This window comes from Arvicanthis niloticus, chromosome 5 (genome assembly GCF_011762505.2).
Source record: "Arvicanthis niloticus isolate mArvNil1 chromosome 5, mArvNil1.pat.X, whole genome shotgun sequence".
NCBI lineage: Eukaryota > Metazoa > Chordata > Mammalia > Rodentia > Muridae > Arvicanthis > Arvicanthis niloticus.
This window is the reverse complement of record NC_047662.1, coordinates 22,274,391-22,294,391: the sequence shown is the minus strand read 5'-3', so window position 1 is coordinate 22,294,391 and position 20,001 is coordinate 22,274,391. Positions and strand designations below refer to the sequence as shown.

The 20,001-nt window shown below is 45.1% G+C and overlaps 1 protein-coding gene across 1 annotated transcript; it reads right to left on the bottom strand.

Moving 5' to 3' along the window:
* Nucleotides 1-5,995: 5,995 nt before the first annotated feature.
* On the bottom strand, nt 5,996-11,071 carry Med18 (mediator complex subunit 18). The gene is made up of 3 exons (XM_034502804.2): nt 10,883-11,071; nt 9,932-10,063; nt 5,996-7,142 (listed from the first exon to the last, which is right to left on the bottom strand). Exons 2-3 carry the CDS (start codon nt 10,002-10,004, stop codon nt 6,589-6,591), a joined length of 627 nt encoding a protein of 208 aa, XP_034358695.1. The 5' UTR covers nt 10,005-10,063; nt 10,883-11,071; the 3' UTR covers nt 5,996-6,588.
* Nucleotides 11,072-20,001: the final 8,930 nt, after the last annotated feature.

Below are 20,001 nucleotides of genomic sequence, written 5' to 3'. Positions count from 1 at the left end.
CCCAAGAAAGACAGAAATTCCCAACTTTTCAAGACTTATGTTGGAAGCTTCGTGTGGGGGTGCTAGAGAGCTAGTTCAATGGTTAAGAGCCTTTACTACTCTTGCAGAGGACCCAGGTTCTATTCCCAGCATCCACATGGTAGCTTACAACCATTTAGAACTGCAATTCTAGGGGATCAGACACCCTCTTATGGCTTCTCTTTGTGCCAGGAACCCATATGGTGCACAGATGTCCAGGCCAGCTGGACAATCAAGTGGGACCCTTAGACCCTGTAGAGAGGACTGAGATGGGAGAGAAGATAAAAAGGCACAGCATGTTAAGAAATCTGATCAAGCTGCCAAAATTTTTATTGTTCACACCGGTTATATACTCTAAAAACAGGATATGGGGAGGGGCAGGAAAGGAAAGAGGGCTTTGCAGGTGAGGAAGCTAGCTGCAGCTGTGGGGTCTAACTAAGTTATTCTCACAAAGCCTTTCCATTACCAGGGGTTCTAAAAACATCTATCTAGCAGGATGTTGGCTAAATCTAGAGATCAGGAGGAAGGGTTACTAAGGTGGGTTGCTATGAGGCCTTGTTTGAAGTTCTGAGACAAGTGAATCATGGAAGGTAAGCAGAAAGAAGAATAGTAGATAGGAGAGCCAAGGATGAGTGTTTGCCAAGAGTAAGGCCTTGCCATGGCTTCCCACACACAGACATACATGCAGTCAAACATTCATTAAATGAATAAATTAAATAAGAAGATGAGGGTACACAGGTAAGAGGGAATAGCCATTGCTTGCCAGTGATTTGATGGCTTGCACAGAAAAGCCAAACAAAAGCACAGGTGCCTGACAGCATGCCATGTTTTCCTTTTTTTAGCCAAGACTAGTGGCACATGGCTGTAATCCCAGCACTTGGGAGGCAGAGACAGATTTAGTGAATTTGTTTCCCTTTTAAATGTATTTGATGTTGTTATTTTTTTTTAAACACACTTTCATTATGTAGCCTTGACTGGCCTGAAACTCCCAATGGAGTCTTAGCTGGCCTCGAACTCCTAGAGATCCACCTTCGTCTGCTTTCCAAGTGCTGGGATTGAAGTCGTGTACCAGCATACCCAGTTTTAATTTAAAGAAAACAAAAACAAAAAAAAATTTTATTGGGTGTGTATGTTTTCAACTTTGTGAAAATGATAACTCGTGGTATTTTTATTGCAGCATACTGAAAGATGTGGGGTTTTTGTTTGTTTTTTATTGTTGATGTTTGCTTTGTTTTTGTTTTTCTAGACAGGATCTTACTATGTAGCCCTGGCTGTCCTGGAACTTACTATGTAGACCAGGCTGGCCTCAAATTCACAGAACTCCACCTGCCTCTGCTAGGATCAAAGGGGTGGGCCACCCACATGTGGTTAGTTGTTTTTTTTTAAAAAAACCTTTATTTTATGTGTCTAGGTGTTCTGCCAGCATCTATGGCTATGCACCATGTGTGTGCAGTACCCACAGAGGCCAGAAGGGGGCGTTGGATTGCCTGGGACGGGAATTACAGTCAGTTATGATCCTCCCAAGTGAGAGTTAGGAATTGAACAGAGGTCCTCTGAAAGAGCAACTAGGGAGCCATATCTCCAGCATGAGACTTAGGAGTTTAAGGCCAGCCTTGGCTACATAGCAAGTTCAAGAGCAAGGTGGACTGTATGAGGCCCTGTCATGAACAAACAGCAAAACTCTTTCTTTTCTCATGTGGTCCTGAGAATCAAACCCTAGGACTTTAACATGCTCAGCAAATAATCTACCACTTGGGAGGTGCTCTTACACCGTGGAGGCTGAGACAGTCATCCTGCTATGAGTTCAAGACCAGCTGAGGCTAAAGAGTTCTAGGCCTAGAGTGATACCTTGCTTCAACAAACAATAAAAGAAAACTCTGTGTGTGTGTGTGTGTGTGTGTGTGTGTGTGTGTGTGTGTGTGTGTATTACCTATGACTGCAACTAAATCGTAGTGTACCGAAGAATGAGTGTTCTTTTCCTATAAAGAGCCAGACAGTATATGTGACCTTGAACTCACAGAGACCCACCTATCTGCCTTCCAAGTGCTGAGATTAAAGATCTGTACCACCAGGACAGCCAGAGATACACAGAGAAACCCTGTCTTGAAAAACCACACACATACAAAAAAATATTTCGTTCATTTGCTTAATAACTGTCCAGAGAGCTACCTTAGACCAGTCTGGTATGTGCATGGGTTAGAGCAGAAAATGAAACTCCTCCCTTATAAATTTCACATTTTCTTAGAGGAAGATGGGAATTCCCATAAGTGAGTACATGAACAATTACTATTATTGGGGGGGGGGGAGGGGGAAAGAGGGAAAAGGATTTTTTTTTTTTTAATATAAAGTCTTGGCCTTACATTCTCATCTATATCCAGCTTGCCTCTCCCAAGTGCTGGGATTATAGACGGGTGGGGCTGTGGCCTTTGTAAATTAAGTCTATTTTGAGAGGAAAAGCAAAGTAGGGGTACCTGCCCTACTGGTAGAACTGGATCTACCACAAAGCCAATAAAAACATGGCTCTGCCAGCTGCTGGCAGGTAACAAAGAAAAGGCCAAAGGAGTAGAGCGGGGAGCTTAAGATGGTCTGGATGTGGGAAGTTAATATGTGATAAAGGTGGCTCGCCACAGAGCCCTGGAGGGATTTGTCCCAGGTGGTGACAGAAACTAATTCACCACTGGCAGAAAGAAGGTGGGTCTGTCTACTTGAAACTATGTAGAAGACAGACTTCAAGTGATTTAAAGGCTAAAATGTGAAAGTTAAAATTATAAAGTTAACATAAGAAAATGCAAGATGGCCATGAGGTTGGCTCAGTGGTAGGGAAGAACACACTCCCACAGGCTGTCTTTTATCTCCACCCTCAAGCCAACACACACAGTCACACAATGTAATTTAAGAAGATGAGGCTGGGCATGGTGGGCTTTAATCTCAGCACTCCAGAGGTGGTAGTGAAAGGTCTGGGACTCCCCAGAAAGGAGGTCCACTTAAGTCACAGGATAGCACGCACCCAAAGGACACACGAGAGACCGTCTTGCTGTAAAGCACATGAGGTGGTTTATATCAGAGCTCTGGGCCAGCCCATATCCCCATATCTCACATAGGGGATAGAGGGACTGACCCCGTGGCTCAGGGGTCTAACGCTTATATATGGGCGGGGTGGGGAAAAAGCGCAGGTGCACAGGATTGGTTGTTTTACCTTTTTTTGAACACTAGTAGGCAGTACCATGGGGCAGGGTGTAGTTCCTCCCTTGGCCAGTCAGTTTCTGGGATGTTCTTAACAGGCCTTTGTCCTGTAACTCCCCCTCCTCTGTAACTAATTAGATGGTCCCAAACCTGCTGGCAGGTGCTTTTCTGCCCAAGGTCTAAGGCGAAAAATTTACACGTATTTCATAAAATGGCCTTTATAATGTTTTCACTCTACAGTAGCAAGTGGATTTCTGCTGAGTTCAAGGTCAGCCTCACTACCTCAAAAGGATGAAGCCAGGCTGCGTTTCATGAGAGGATACCTCAGAATAAAAACAGAAACAAACAAAAATAAATTCAACCATGTGGTTATATGTGGGAGAGAAGTATAACTCAAAACTGGGTATAGTAGTTCATGCCGCTAATCCCAGCCCTCTGGAGGTCAAAACAGAAGGACTACCTCAAGTTCAAGGCTGGGCTAAAAAGGAAGCCTTTGTCTAGCACAGAATAAACAGCAGACATTAGAAACAGAGGGAAGGCTGCACACTAAGGAGCAGCGTCTGGATGATTGCACTAACACATTCTGACTGCATGTCCTAGTTTGCGTTGTTGCTGTGGTAAACACTATGGCTAAAAACAGCCTGGCGGAGGGATTCTTTTTTTTTTTTTTTTTTTTTGGTTTTTTGAGACAGGGTTTCTCTGTGTAGCCCTGGCTATCCTGGAACTCACTCTGTAGACCAGGCTGTACACCTGCTAGTAAACATGTGTTGTCTTTTAAGAACGTATGTGCCTGTGTATGTGCTCCAGGATACAGAACTCCCCCGAGTGCAGGAGGCTCTGGACTTTATCCTCAGCACTTCAAAAAAAGAAAAGATCCATTTGCAAGGGTGCCAACAGCTGTATGCGGTGGTGATCATCTGCCCTCCCAGTACTTGAGAAGGGAAGGCAAGAGCATCAGGAATTCGGGGACTTTTTCAATTCTAGGCCAGGGTAGGCCACAGAAGCCGAGTATGCATGCCTTATTTGATCTCTGTCGCTCTTAGAAGCTCCTTCTCACTTTCCTTCTACCTTTGCACTGTTAATGTATATGCACATTTACATCATATACACACATACGCACATATATTTTAATATACATAAAGCCCTTAGGACATCACTAACACATTAAGATAGAAACTCAACAAAGGAGCTCGGAGGTTTAGTAGACTATACATAATTACTCTGGAAAAAACAACTGTGGTTTTTCATGACAGGGTTTCTCTGTGTAGCACTGGCTGTCCTGGAACTTGCTCTGTAGGCAAGGCTGGCCTCAAACTTAGTGATCTGTCTTTCTCTGCCTCCTGCATGCTGGGCCACCATGCCTGGCTGAAGGCTCAATCACCATGCCTGGCTGAGGAAAAAAAAAATTGTTTTAAGTTCCAAAACCTTGCAACCACCATATACAGGCAGTGGTTTGCAAATCTCCACCGCTACACACGCAACCGGCATAGCAACAAAAGAACCATTTCTGGTATTTTATTGGTTTTAAAATGCTCAATCGATAAAAAAAATGTACTTTTCTTGTGTGTGAGCATGGGTGTGGTTTGAGGTGGTTTGAGACAGGATCTTGCTATGTAGCTCACCCTGACCTTGAATTTGTGATCCTCCTGTCTCAGCCTTCCTGATGCCTTTGACAACAGGATGGCTCAAACATACTACTTTCATGAAAGGTTAAAACATCTCTACAAAGAATAGTTGCAAGGGACTAGGGCTATAGCCCAGCAGGTAAAGCATTGCTGAGAGCTAGTACAGAAACCTGAGTTCAGGTCCGGTGTACCAGCTGGAGGTGGTGGCTCGCTTCTGGTAACCCTGCTGCTGCAGGGAAGGTAGGGGGAAGAGAGCCTAGGGGCCCCTGGCCCATCCTTCTAGAAGAAACTGAATTGCAGGCTGTGAGAGAACGCATCTGGAAAGGAAAAGTGAATAAAGGTGCTTGCTGCCAAGCCTGACAGCCGGCATTCCACACTCAGGCCCCGTGTAGTGGAAATACAGAGCTGCTGGAAGCTGCCCTCTGACCTCTCATGCCCACTGAGGCACTGCCGGGAGCCAACAGTGAATTTCACTAGGGCTGTTTGTAGGATTCTGGGTAAGACTCCTAAAAAAGTGTAGAATCAAAAAGAAAATGACTGAAAGAAAAAAATGAAAGAGAAAAATATCTGACTTTTCAAATGTAACACTATGAGCTTTTTGGTTTTCCCCTGAGAGAGGGTTTCTCTGTGTAGCCCTGGCTGTCCTGGAGCTTGTTCTGTAGACCACAGATCTGCCTGCCTCTGCCTCTTGAGTGCTGGGACTAATGTTAATGGCATGCATCACCTCCACCTGGCCCTTTTCTCGCCTGAACATGTCTGTGTACTGTGTACCTAGTGCCTGTGTAGTTCACAGAGCGTCAGATCACCTAGAGCTGCAGTTAGCAACCAAGCAGGAGTTGGAATTAAGCCTGGGTCCTCTCTGCAAGAGCAGCCAGTGCTCTTTAACAGCTAAGCCATCTCTCCATCACTAGCTGCTTGAATGTTTTTGATTACATTTGTGTGTGGGTGCAGTACTCAACCTATCCTGGAGAGAAAGAGGACGGCAACATGCAGGAGTCAGTTCTTTCTTTCTCCCATGTGAGTCCTGGAGAGGCCTCTGGTCCTTCACGGGTGTGGCCCACACACATCATACACAATAACAATAATAGTAAGACAGTAATATTAAATACTTAAGATAGCAAATACTTAAGCAGAATAGTAAGGAGTCAAGTAAGAATCAGAATCACAACTGAGTCTTTTCAGTCTTTATTACCACACAATGCCAGCTCACACCACCATTATAAACCTTGTATATTAATGGCAAAACACAACTAAAAACATATGAACAACAAATAAATAAAGGAATAAGAAAATGCTTTTCTAAAAAAAGAAAAAAAAAGCAAAACAATTATGAGAGTTGGTTTTTGACCTTTTTCTCTGAAAAGCTAACTTACTCCAACTCCCTCTTTCTGAGTGGAGGGAGGACTTGAACAAATCTCTATATTATCCCAGGTCTTTCACTGGAAAAGCCTGTCAACAAGATGAACAGTCAAGTTTAATAAGGACCCTTAACACTTAGGGCACTTAGGCAGGAAGTACAGGGTAGTTAGTTTATGTGGTGAATTCCAAGGAAGCCGGGGCTACATGGTAAAACCCTGTTGCAAAAAAAAAGCAAATGAAAAGAAAAAAAAATTACCAATGGAAGGAAACAGTTCAAAGGAACCATATTCTTACTATCCATCTTCCAGAAGGCAGTAGGCCCCGGCTGGCAGCTGTATGTGGGGCACTTGTGAGGCCTCTCACCTCCCAGGTGAGGACAGGCATCAAAGGCGGACAGACTTTATCACATCAGCCTTTTGGGGTCTATTTTTTCCAGGTGAACCAGAGGTTTGAGCTGCTCTGCAAAGTTCCTCATGTCATCAGAGACCATGTCCTGCCCCGCTGGTGCGACAACACTTAATTCCACAAGATAGGAGAGGGACAGGGCCTCAGTGCTGTCTGTGTTCCCTGGGACCAGGATTCGGAAAATCTTGTACACCACAATCTTCATGATGCCCTTCCGGAACACATGTCCTTTGGCGACGAACTCATGGTCCATGCGGAAGCCCATTTCCATCAGGAAGTCCGTGAGGTTCTCAGACGTGGCGATGTCCACACAGTTGCGCACCAGGGCATGGCGGTTCTTGTCACCCATTTCAGGCTGTCCCAGGTAACGCAGATGCCAGGGTGCCCCTGCCCTGTCCATGGAACGCCGGGCCCTTAGGACAAATGGGCTGGCCTGCTGGCCCTTAAGCAGGAAGACCATCTCGTGATCGAGGAATGTCTCGGGCTCCATGTTGTCACACAAACCACGGAGGCGATGGATGAGACTTTCCAAACTGTGGTCTAAAACACTTCCTGAAGAGGCAAAAGCACAATTGAGTCCAGGCTCTCACGTCATTTAGGGTCATGAAACTAGCAAAAGATAAACACACACACCAAATGAATAGTTCTATGCAATGTTTCAGAGGGACAGTCCACGGGATTGTATTTATTTATTCATTCAAACCTTTTTTTATATTTAGTGATTCATGTCTCGGCAAGCATGAGAATACAATGGCTTGTAAATGTTGTTTGGAAGATAACCTGCTAGAACTGATCCTCTCTCCACCTGTGGGTCCCACAGATTGACCTTAGCTTGTCAGGCGTAGCAGCAAATGCCTGGTGGTGGTTTGCATGAGAGAGGCCCCCACGGGCTCCTGTATTTGAATATCTAGTCTCTACTTGGTATTATTTAGGGAAGGATTAGGAGGAATGTCCCAGTTGGAGGTGTGTCAATGGGAGCATTCCAAAGCTGGCCCCCACCTTTTTCTGTCAGTGGGTCAGGCTGTAGCTCTCAGCTGTTGCTCCAGCACCTGCCTGCCTTAACAGGATTAAAGGGGTGTATCACCACACCCGGCTTCTTGTTCTTAAGTATAATTATATGAAAAGAAAAATTTCAATTTGTTCCATAAATGGAAGAATTTCATTGGCTGGAAATAAATCATTGTAGCTGGGTGCAGACCTGTGGGAGACCACGTGTTCTGGATGCAAGGCCACGGGTTTGATCAAGGCTCCTGGAGGACCAAGGCTAAGGGATGAAGCTAGTGGCCAAGAATTTATGCACAGAGCTCGGGGTTCCAGGCCTAGCACTATAAAAATAAGACTAAACAACAACAAGACTGCATTACTCTGCTGAGCCAGGATGACGGCACTCAGGAGACTGAGGCAGTAAAGTTGCTGCAAGACTCAAGCTTGGAAAACAGCTCAGAGGTAAAGAGTTAGTACTCCCCTTCCAGAGACTAGAGTTCAATCCCAGCCACAACAAGTGGCTCCCAACTGCCTGTAACTCCAACTCCAAGGATCCCAATACCTCCAGCCTCACATGCATGGGTACCCGGAAACACATGCACACAGATTTAAAAATGGTATTTTAAAATCTTAAAATAAATTAAAAAAAAAAAAAAAAAAAAAAAAAAAAAAAGGACTGAGGCTCCAAAAATAAATAAAAAGATAGGGAGCCAATTGCTCAAGGCCAAGATTTAAATGTTCCCTCAAGAACATTCAAGAGGGGCCAATGAGATGGCTCAGTGGGTACAGGTGCTTGCTGCCAAGCCTAATGACCTGAGTTCAATCCTCAGCACCCACACAATGAAGGGAAAGAGCATGTCCCTTGACCTATAGCAGCTGTTTTCATTGTAGCCAAAAACTAGAAGTAGACCAGATGCCCAGCCCAACTGCACTAAGAGAGGTAAGGGCACTATGAGGTGCTCATATATGCATTTAAATTAAGAGGTCACTGAGCAACAAAAAGCAGGAACTTACTGAGATACATACCAAAACAAACGAACGATGCCATAACAATGTTAAGCCTCAACAACAGATACAGCCCAGTCAGCATGCACACTACATGCATGTAGTTAGGTGAAGGTCAGAAGGTCAAAACTGTCCCTGGCCACCCGGCCAGTTAGAGGTTAGCCTGAGGGTTGGAGAGGTGGCTCAGGAGCTCAGAGCACTGGACCTGGGCTCAGGATCCACCAGCACCCACACAGTGGCTCGCAACCACCCACAACTCCTTTCCAGGGAACTGGACACACTTGTCTGACCTCTGACTCACACACAGGCAGGCAACACACTCATACAGATAAAATAAGATTGAAAAATCGAAAAGAAACATTTTAATCATACTTGAAAAAAAGTAAGTCAGCCTGGGCTATGTGATACTCTGTTTGCAAACAACAAATACAGTATTAAATTCTGTTCTAGGACACGGCTGTATCAAGGACATGATGCTAAGAGAAATAAGGCAGTTACAAAATCAGGGGCCTCACAAACGTGGGACATCTAAGCCACCACGGTAGGAAGCAAAGTGGAAAAGAGAGAGGGAGACTCAATATGAGTTTTTTTTTTTTTTTTTTTTAATGTTATTATTTTTTTAAAATGTCATGAGTAGGAGTGTTTTGCCTGCAAGTTTATCTGTGAACTACCTGTGTGCCTGAATCCATGCAGACCAGAATAGGGGATCACATCCTCTGCAACTAGAGTTACACACAATTGTGAGCTGCCATGCGGGCGCCGGGAGTTGGAACAAGGATCTCTGTAAGAGCAGCCGGTGCTTTTAACAGCTGGGCCATCTCCTCCTCGGCCCGAGTGTTAATTTTTCAAGAAAATAAATTTATTTTCAAGAAAATAAACGAAAGCCAGGTGGTGGTGGCTTGTGCCTTTAATCGAACGAAGCACTTGGGAGACGGAGCAGGTGGATCTCTGAGTTCTGAGTTTGAGGCCAGCCTGGTCTACGTAACAAGTTCTACTACAGTGAGGGCTACACAGAGAAAACCCTGTCTCGAGGAACAAAAATAGAAAAAGATCAAAAAGAAGAAGGAGGAGGAGTATGAGAAGAAAGAAAGAAAGAAAGAAAGAAAGAAAGAAAGAAAGAAAGAAAAGAAAGACAGACAGACAGACCAGTGTCGAACACACCTGTAATCCCAGGCACTTGAGGCCAGCCTGGTCTACAGTGAGTTTCTGGCCACTGGGCCATCTTCCCATCTACTCTCTTTTAAACACAGTTACATACTGGGTAACAGGAACCGTGCAGTTGCCTTTGTTTAAGGCTTGCTCTAACCAGAACAAATGAAAGCCTGCTAAAGCAAGCTCCCTGGCTGACTTACCCTGCAGGAGGTACTCCATCGTGTTAATGGTGCCCCCAGTGACTGGCATCATGGTGACTGGAGGTGCCTCCATGATGCCTCTAATTAGGTTCAAGACGACAGCTCTTCCAACAGGGTAAGCACGGGATACACCTGGAAGAATCACACACAGTTTGCTGTGGCACTGGTCTTGAAACCAAAGCTCATTCATTCATAGCTTTGAGCATCTGCTTATACAGCCGGTTCCAGGAACGGGTGACTCAAGAAACAAGAGAGTTCTAGCCCAGGTCATACGGAATAACCATCTAGCCTCAAGTTCTGAACCTTATAAACGTTTTTCTATGTAATCTTGAGGCAACTATGCAACCCCTTGTTCCGAAACCTACTGTCTCTTTTAAAATAAAACCAAGGGCACACCTTGGTTTTATTTTAAAAGATTTAAAAGATAAAACCACACCTCGTCTCTCCCACCGACTACCTGGCTCAAATAAAACCGACATACATATTCAAGAAAGGTGACGTCACCTCGGGTTACGATGAAAGGCCTCGTTTCCAAACGATAAGAAATAAAAGCCCGCGGTGTTGGGGGAATAATCTGTAATCTCAGCACTCGGGGACCGAGTTATGAAGACGGCTGCAGCTTCGGGCTAGACTGGTCTATATAGCAAATCCCGGCCAACTAGGGCATCGCAGTGAGACTGTCCCCACCCCCCACCCACCCCCCCAAAAAAAACACACACACACACAAAAAACCAAAAGATCCGAAAGGGACCTAAGGACCTTGTATACCCTTCATTCTACGCAGAGGCCATGGAGACTCAGAGAGACGACCCAGGGCACACGCGGGGATCTCACTAGAACTGGTTCTGCCTTTCTGAAAACGACTTTGCAAACCAGACAAGCGGGAAACGTGAAGTTAAAGTGACTGCACCGGTCCTCCCACGCGGGGATCCGGGACACGTGTGCACTTACACTAGCAACAGGTCTCCGTTCGCGCTACAGATCCCTGCAAAGTTGGACTTAAATCCACGCGTGCACACCCGCAGTCCGCACCCCCAAATCCCGCAAGCACAGATCCAGAGAAACCGCCAAACATTCCCTTCAGCACTTCCGGTAGGAAGCTGAGGGACAGGAAACTTCTCCGCTACCGCCCTGAAAAGTAAGGGTGCCGAGAGGGCAAAGAACGCGCTCGCTTCTGGCACCGGTGTGCAAGAGCGCACGCGCAAGGTGTGGGGCTGTTGTTGCTTTGGGGTCTTAGTACCCTGGGAGGTGACTGTAGTCCTTTACGTTATAGGACAGCTCTAGGATACGGTTTTTTGATTTTTTTTTTTTTTCAACTTCGACGACCTGGATGTTTTTGATCAGATCTCTTGAAAATGATTGGATAATATATATTTAAATTTTGAACTCAGCCACTGGGGGGAGCGAGGAGGGAGAGTCGCGTTGAAAAAGAAGGGAGGCAAGGGTCGAGGCTGGCAGTGAGCAGAATGTAAAGTGAATAAGTTAAAAATTAAATTAAATTTAAAGAAAAAGAAGGTGGGTATGTTGTAAATTGGAAAAGCTAAGCACAGCATTGTGTACTTACAGACCTCAGTGCTAGAATCTTGTCTGGCGTGTGCAAGGCCATAAGTTTAATAAAACAACAGCAAACTTGTTCAATTTACTGCACATACCACAACTTTAAATACATAGGACCAAGCACGGCCCAAATCTGAGAACCTCAGGAGGCTGCGGTAAGAATCTCTCCACCAACCGGACAGTGGTGGCGCACGCCTTTAATCCCAGCACTTGGGAGGCAGAGGCAGGCAGATTTCTGAGTTCAAGGCCAGCCTGGTCTACACAGTGAGTTCCAGGACAGCCAGGGCTATACAGAGAAACCCTGTCTCGAAAAACAAAACAAAACAAACAAACAAAAAAGAATCTCTCCACCAGGGTTATTCAACGCTTAAACAATATTGTGAGATTTTTCAAACTTTAATTAATTAATAAGGGCTAAAGAGGTGGCTGAGCAGTTAAGAGCCCCTGCTGCTTTCGCAGAGGTCCCCAACGCCCACGTGGTGGCTAACAACCATTTATAATTCCCCTTCCAGGGCATCCATTTCCTCTTCTGACCACATCAGTCACTGCATCCGTGTGGTACACATATATACAGGCTTGCAAAACACTCATCATACAAAATATAAATAAATAACTAGGACCTGGGAAGATGGCTTAAGCAGTTAAGAGCACTTGCTGTTATTCAGAGGACCTGGGTTCAGTCCCTAACACCCATATCAGGTGACTCACATCCACCTGTAACTCTAGTTTCAAGGGATCTGACACTCTCATCTGGCATCCATTGACACCTATACAGGACATATATGACAGATATGGCGCACATACATTTCAGCACACATATACGTTAAATAAATAAATAAATGGAGATTTAAAATTCAACAAGTACTTATTGAACTCTGTACATGTTCCAAATACATAAGGGACAGAGTAGGGTGAGGCACCCTTAATCCTCCAGAACCGCCCCCCCCCCTTTAGCATTTCCCCAAAGATCATCTACCCCAGGCAAGGGCACCTGGTTCCCAGTCAGTCTGGGCAGCTTGTATCAGCTCAGGGCTCCACCCTGCTGTCACATAAAATTGGCTTGCTTTTCTGCCAGTTTGCTCTTTTCTCTGCTGCCCCATCCTGTGACCTTGACAGTTTGATCTCCGATACATCTTTCTTTCTACTCCTGGAATGATCTAGTTCTGTATTTATCTACACCATCACTTATGACATTCAGACAACATCAAGAAATTGAGTATTTAAGATTAAGAAAAATGCAGGGCTATATAGCTCAGTGGTTGAGGGCTTCAGGCCTAAGGTTTGATCCGCAGCGCTGTAAAGGATACTAATAACATCTGTAATGCAATCTTCTAAAAGGGTAATGAAAAAAAGATGTAGCCCAAGCTTTCCAGGAACTCAGGGCTCAGGCAAGTGTGAGTGTAAGCCACCACCCTATTCATTTAGCTGATGACATTGAATAACATGGAGGGCTGATCCTGGTGGTGCATGGGAGGCAGAGGCAGATAGATTTCTGTGAAGTCCAGGGTAGTGTGGGCTATGTTAGTGAGTTCCAGACCAGCCAGGGTTACACAATGAGACTCTGTCTCAAAATTCACACACACACCACATAGAGAGGGGAGAAATAGCATACACTATGAACCTACATGCAATACTAGAGACTAGACAAGCAAAACTGTTGTTGCATACTGACACTTCTATTTTTCCCCCTTTCTTCTCCTTCTCTCTCTGGCCCTGCTTGCTCTGATCACTCCAGCCCTGCTTGTTCGGGCCCAAAGATTGATTGATTGACTGATTGAATGAATGAATGATTGATTGATTTGATTGATTGATTATATGTAAGTACACTGTGGCTGTCTTCAGACACCCCATAAGAGAGCATCAGATCTCATTACAGATGGTTGTGAGCCACCCCTGTGGTTGCTGGGAATTGAACTCAGGACCTCCGGAAGAGCAGTCAGTGCTCTTACCTGCAGAGCCATCACCCCACCCTGCAGGAAACGCTCTTGACCCTGAGCTGTTGCTCCCGGCCCTTATTTACATCTCACCAACCCCATGACACTTCTGATATGGAGTAACTAGCTACTAAGACTTTTTGGTTGGGTTTGAGGCCGACACCACAGGAGGAATTCCAATATGATACTGTAAACCTAGTCAAAAGCCTGTGGCTTGTGAGGTCACTGGTACTAGTAGAAGACACTGCTGTTGTTTTGCTGGAGGACATGAGGTACCAGCCAAATTGCCTTCAAATAGCTACATTTATAGGTATAGGTTAACAGTGCTGTCAGCTTTCTTCAGAGAAGCTTCTTTTTGCAATGGGCAGGGGTCACTTCTCACCAGTTGATCAGAGGGATAAGACTAGAGACTGCTGACTGCTGGATGCTCAGCCATGAGTGAGAGAGACCTCAGTAAAACTCCACAGGTCAGAGAGCATCACAGAAGAGGAGGCCTGAGGAAAGGGTGGTGCTGCTGCTGCTGTTGTCAAATGCTGACTTCCGGGCATGGTGTGGTCGTAGCCATTTTGAACTCACCGAGTTGCGATTACCTATACTAGATCTGCTTAAGATTGGGCTCATCCTGTCAGAGGGAAGGGAGAGGTTTGGGAAGCCCCACCCCTCCCTAAAGACTTCCAGCAATTAAAGTTTAATAGGCGAAGGAGAGACATTTTCTTCAGTGCTGCGAGCTACCGACAAAACACACATGCTCCTGTAAACAAACCCAATGAAATTCATTGGGGAAACCAAAATGGAAGTAGAAAGGGGGACTGGTCAGGAAGGAGTGGGGGGATCAGTGGGATTGGGAAGGGGCTAGAGAGATTAGTGGGCTATGTATGGCTATGACCAATATATATTCTGTACACGTGTGAAAACGTCATATGAAACCCATGATTATGTGTAATTAATATATGCTAGTAAAAACAAAACAATAAGAGGCTGGCGCTATGCCATAGTAGGTTAAAAAAAAAAATGTCTGCCACCAAGCCTGATAACTTGCCTTGGCTATCAGAGACCCAAATGTTGGAATGAGGGAGTCCGAAAAGTTGTCTTCCAACCTCCACATCTCTACCATGGCACATGTGTGCCCCCACACAAGAATAAACAATAAATGGAATTTAAAAGGCAGTGTAAGCAGGTCCTTGTGGTACATGCTTTTAATTCCAGCACTCAGGAGACAAAGGCAGACTTAGCATGGGCTACATGCTGTCCTCCACCCTGAATTAAAGGCCATAGTAAAACGGTAGTGTAGGTCAACAGGTACAGTCCTTGCCTTGCATATGTGAAGTCCTCAGTTGAAGGATGAATCCAGAGTGATGGAGGTGCTCACCCATAATCCCAGGACCTGGGAGCTGGAGGCATTAAGATTAGGACTTCAGAGAAGTTTGAAACTGGCTCAGCATACATAAAACCCAGTCTCTTTGGGGATATTATTTGATATAATAGAGACTGAATGTAGGACATCATGCATTTGAGGCAAGTATTTTATCACTAAACTATTGCCCCTCCCCTGAGACTCTGTCCTAAAGAAGAAGGAGGATGAGAAGACAGAATAAGTTTAATGACCAGCCAACGGAGGGAAGAGAGAGAAGGCAGAGTCAGAATCATCCAGATTTTTGCCTTGGGTGGCTGAGGTTATAGTAGTAGTTTTTTTGTTTTTTTTGTTTTTTCTCCTACAAGATTGGGCAAATGATAAGTGTTCTGTGAGGTCATGACTGGAGGAAGCCTGCTTCTCCTATATATATGCTAATTTCAGAACAGAATGTCCAGTGATTTATGTGGGTCACTGAGACAACCAGGCTTCTATTAAAGCTTAGATAAGGTGAAAATTTGAAAGAGGAACAGGAACTGGGCATTACAAGTGATGCACACTTGTAATCCTAACACTTTTTTTTTTTTTTTTTTTTTTTTGGTTTTTCGAGACAGGGTTTCTCTGTATAGCCTTGGCTGTCCTGGAACTCACTCTGTAGACCAGGCTGGCCTTGAACTCAGAAATCTGCCTGCCTCTGCTTCCCAAGTGCTGGGATTAAAGGGGTGCGCCACCACCGCCTGGCGTAATCCTAACACTTGAGAGAAAGAGAGAGAGAGAGAGAGAGAGAGAGAGAGAGAGAGAGAGAGAGGCCACACTGCTACTAAATGTCTGAGCTCATATTTAAATTCAGCTCTCTGTGGTGCCAAGTCTGTTCCTATCTCTGTGAGAGTAAAATCAAGGCGATTAAGTGCTGAGATGCTCTGCCCACGTCCTTTGGCTCTCTGACCAGGTACAGCCAACCCTCCCAACCTGTGCTGCTCACTCCAGCTCTGCCATGCTCACAGATCTAAGGTTCTTCACCGCTTCAGTCTTCTGCCGTTGTTCAGCCTTCCAGAAACCTGTGGGGTTTATTCTCTTGCTTTCTACCTCCCTACAAATCTTTTTTTAAAGCGTGTGTGTGTGTGTGTGTGTGTGTGTAAATGGGTGTGTGTGAGGGGGTTCATATGTATGTGTGCCAGAGTACATGTGGAGGCCAGAGGTCAACTATAATTACTATTGTTGCTCTTCACCTTCTCCTTCTTTTTTTTTTTTTTTTTTTTTTTTTTTTAGACAAACTCTCATTCATGCCAGAGCTTACCAAGTAGGTTAGACTGGCTGGCTGACTGACCAGCAATACCCAGAGGTCCACAGTCTCAGCTTCCCCTGCACAGGGGTGAAGACAAGCATGCTACAATGTTCCTTTTATTTCTTTGGTTTCTGAGATCATGAAGATATCAGATCTTCATGCCAGCAAAGTGGGCTTTACTATCTCTGAAGTCTCTCTCAAACCCTCCTCATTTTTATTAGCTGTGCCTTCTCTGGCCACCTGTTTTCATTAGTCATCCAAGCCAGACGTAGTGGAGTATACCTGTAGTGTCAGCTACTTAGGAAGCTGAGGCAGGAGGATCACTGAACCCCAGCAGCTAGTAACATAACAATACTCCACTTCAAAACCAACTAGTAAGAGGCTGCCCAGATGACTCAGCAGGTAAAAGAGATAACCTGATGGCCTGAGTTTGATCCCAGATCACTTGGTGGGGAGAGACAATTAGCTCCCAAAAGTTGGCCTATGGTGTACACACACACACACCATATGCACACCAATAACAACTTAAAATAAATTAAAAACAAGACCACAGTTTGTGAGCGTGATGTTGAACACCTATAATCCCAATAGAATTGCCAGTTCAGGGCCAGCCTGGCCACCTAAAGAGATCCTGTCTTAAATCAGTAATGGGCTGAGTTGTAGTTTGGTGATAGAAGGAGGTGCCTAGCAGATAAAATACCACCAGCTAACAGTGTGAGGTGGCACATGCCTTTGATCCCAGCAAGAGGATCAGGAGTTCAAGGTCATCCTTGGCTACATATTGTGTTCCAAACCATCCTGAACTACAGAAGTCCTTGTCCACCCTCCTCTGCCCCACTAAAGAAAAAAAGAACAAGAGAAACCCCTCTAAGTGCAGGTGTCTGTACATTCATTATAAGTGAAACCTAGCACACATGGGTTCAAACACGTTAGCATTGAGAAAAGGAGTTGAACCTTACAGAGTCGTCCTCCACAAAGCTGCACAGCATTAGTGGCTCTGCACTTTGGATTGGCTTTGTTTGTTTGTTTGTCTCCTATTATGATAACTCCGGCTTGTTTTTAATAGTAATGCACCAACAGGAAACATCCGGCGACAAATAAATGATACAGTCCTTAATCTTAAGGAGTTTGGTTTGGGAGGACAGAGGAAAACTCGCCAGGTTGTTCGGTGTCTAATGCTCCTCCCTGGGTGCTGACTCTAGAGTTTATCTTCCAGCACCACCCCTGGGTGACAAACAGCAGGAACCATTTATTCTGGGGTGGGGGTTACTTAGAAAGTTGCTGCCTGAAGATAATTGCCACATTTACCTGTTCCCTTCTATCCAGCCAACTCATCCCAGCTGCAGGTTGACCAGGGGTTAAGCTGCCTCCAGAGGATAGCTATCATAGTTAATGTATTACACACATCCATAAAAGATTAACGATCAGCTCTTACTTTAGCTGAACTGTAACTGTCTGTTTGGGTCGTCTGTCGTTCCCCCCCTCCCCCCCCCCCCCCCCCCCCCCCCCCCCCCCCCCCCGCTGTCTGGGGAAGTCAGCCTTGTTTTCTGTCTGAAGATAATTAACCCACTGGGGCTCAGATTTCCTGGACAGAGGCTCTTAGAGACAGCTTCCTTTAGTGAGCACTTGTTGGGGCCCGGCGCCCAGGTAAACACTTTCTGCAAATCTCTCTCCCTCGGTTACTCCATTTACCAGCTCTCTGAGGCAGATGGAGGTCTCACGGTTTGCTGGTTGCCAGAAGAGAGTTTGCCATGAGCTCTGCTCTGGGTTTCTGGTCCTTTAACATCTCTTTATCATTAACCCCTTCCTTGAGTCAAAGGTTCATATGCCGCTCTGTATATCTGCATCCGTACAGTGCAGAAGAGATACAGGCTTCAAAGAAAACTTTGTGAAGAAGCAAGAAGCATGGGTGGCTGGTTGAGATACAGGCTTCAAAGAAAACTTTGTGAAGAAGCAAGAAGCATGGGTGGCTGGTTCACATGTGTGAGGCCCTGGGCTCTAACCTGTACAACAACTGTTTATTATTGCCTACTGTGGTAGTATAGGTTTATAAACCTAGCTACAGGGAGACTGAAGAAGGAGAATAAGCATTTAAGAGGGGGCTGAAGAGACTGGAGAGATGGCTCAGCAGTTAAGAGCACTGACTGCTCTTCCAGAAGGTCCTGAGTTCAATTCCCAGCAACCACATGGTGGCTCATAACCATCTGTAATGGGATCTGATGCCCTCTTATGGGGTGTCTGAAGACAGCTACAGTATACTCACATTCAATAAAGTAAATAAAAAAAATTTTTTTTTGAGACAGGGTTTCTCTGTATAGCCCTGGCTGTCTGGGAACTCACTCTGTAGACCAGGCTGGCCTCAAACTCAGAAATCCACCTGCCTCTGCCTCCCAAGTGCTGGGATTAAAGGCGTGCACCACCACTGTCCAGCAAAATAAATAAATCTTAAAAAAAAACAATGAATAAAAAGAGAGGGCTGTATAGTCAATAGTATGTACTGCTTTTACAAAGGAACTAAGTTCAGTTCCAAACACCCAAGTCAGACGGGTCACAATTGCTTATAAATGTAGCTTCAGGGGGAGTGACGATTCCAGCCTTCTCAGACACTGTGATCTCATGCACAAGTACACACACACACACACACACACACATTTAAAAGTAATCTTTTTTTATGAAAAATGTAAGGCTTAGGCTGGAGATGTATATAGCTCAGTTGATGGAATACAAGAGCATGTAAATAAAGTCAGGCAGGCATGGTGCCAAACAGCTACAATGCCACAATCAGGAGGCAGATGCTGGAAGAGCCAAAAATAAATAAATAATTAAATATTTTAAAAAGGAGTGAGGCAGAGGCAGCCTGATTTATAAAGAGTTATAAATCAAGTTCTAGGACACCCTGAGCTACACTGAAAAACCCAGTCTCAAAGAACAAATAAAAAGGAGTTGGCTAGCTTAAAGCTAGCCTGGGTTACAGGAGACTCTGTCTTAAAAATTAAATAAGGGCCGGGAGCAATAGCTCAGGGTCAAGAGCATTTGCTGCAGGGTTGGGTGATGGCTCTGCAGGTAAGAGCACTGACTACTGCTCTTGCAGAGGTCCTGAGTTCAATTCCCAGCAACCACATGGTGGCTCACAGCCATCTGTAATGGGATCTGATGCCCTCTTCTGGTGTGTGTGAAGACAGTGACAGTGTACTCATGTACATAAAATAAATAAAGAATTCAAAAAAAAAAAAAAAAAAAAAAAAAAAAAAAAAGAGAGCACTGTTGTTCCTACAGAGAACCAGGTTCAGTTCCCAGCACCCACGTGATGGCTCACAGCCATTGGTAACTCCAGTTCTGGGGGATCCACTGTTCTCTTTTGAACACAGGCATCGGCACTCAAGTGGTGCACATACCCATTCAGGCAAACACTCATACACATGAAATAAAGTAAAAAAGAGGTAAAGGCCTACCTGAGTAGTGACAGTGTGAGTTCAAGGCCAGCCTAGAGCACTTAATTAGGTCTTTTCTGAAAAGGGGAAAAGATGAAAATTCTAGGGCCGGAGAGATGCATTAGAGGACAAAAGCAGTTGCAGCACAAGCCTGAGGATTTGAGTTCAAATCCCCAACTTGGCATGGTTTACAGGAGCTTGTAACCCCAGCACTTTCGGGGAGAGACAGGTCTCTAGCCTAGCTCCAGTTTCACTGACAGATCTTGTCTGAGGACAGTAAAGCAAAAAGTGGTAGAGCAAGGTCCCTGCCATGCTCCTCTGGTTTCTGTTAGCCCCTAGGTGCGTGCATACATGAACAAGTGCGCGCGCGTGCGCACCCCCCCCCCACATACCCATAACACACACACACATACATCACATACAACATACACATACCCATACTACACATATACACCACACACACATACCATACATAGACATCACATACATACCCACACCACAAACACTACACA

Coding starts and splice junctions, on each gene's coding strand:
- Med18 (XM_034502804.2), bottom strand. CDS start 10,004: ATGGAGGCACCTCCAGTCACCATGATGCCAGTCACTGGGGGCACCATT. Junction 7,143..9,931: donor GATGGAGTACCTCCTGCAGG/GTAAGTCAGCCA, acceptor TTGCCTCTTCAG/GAAGTGTTTTAGACCACAGT.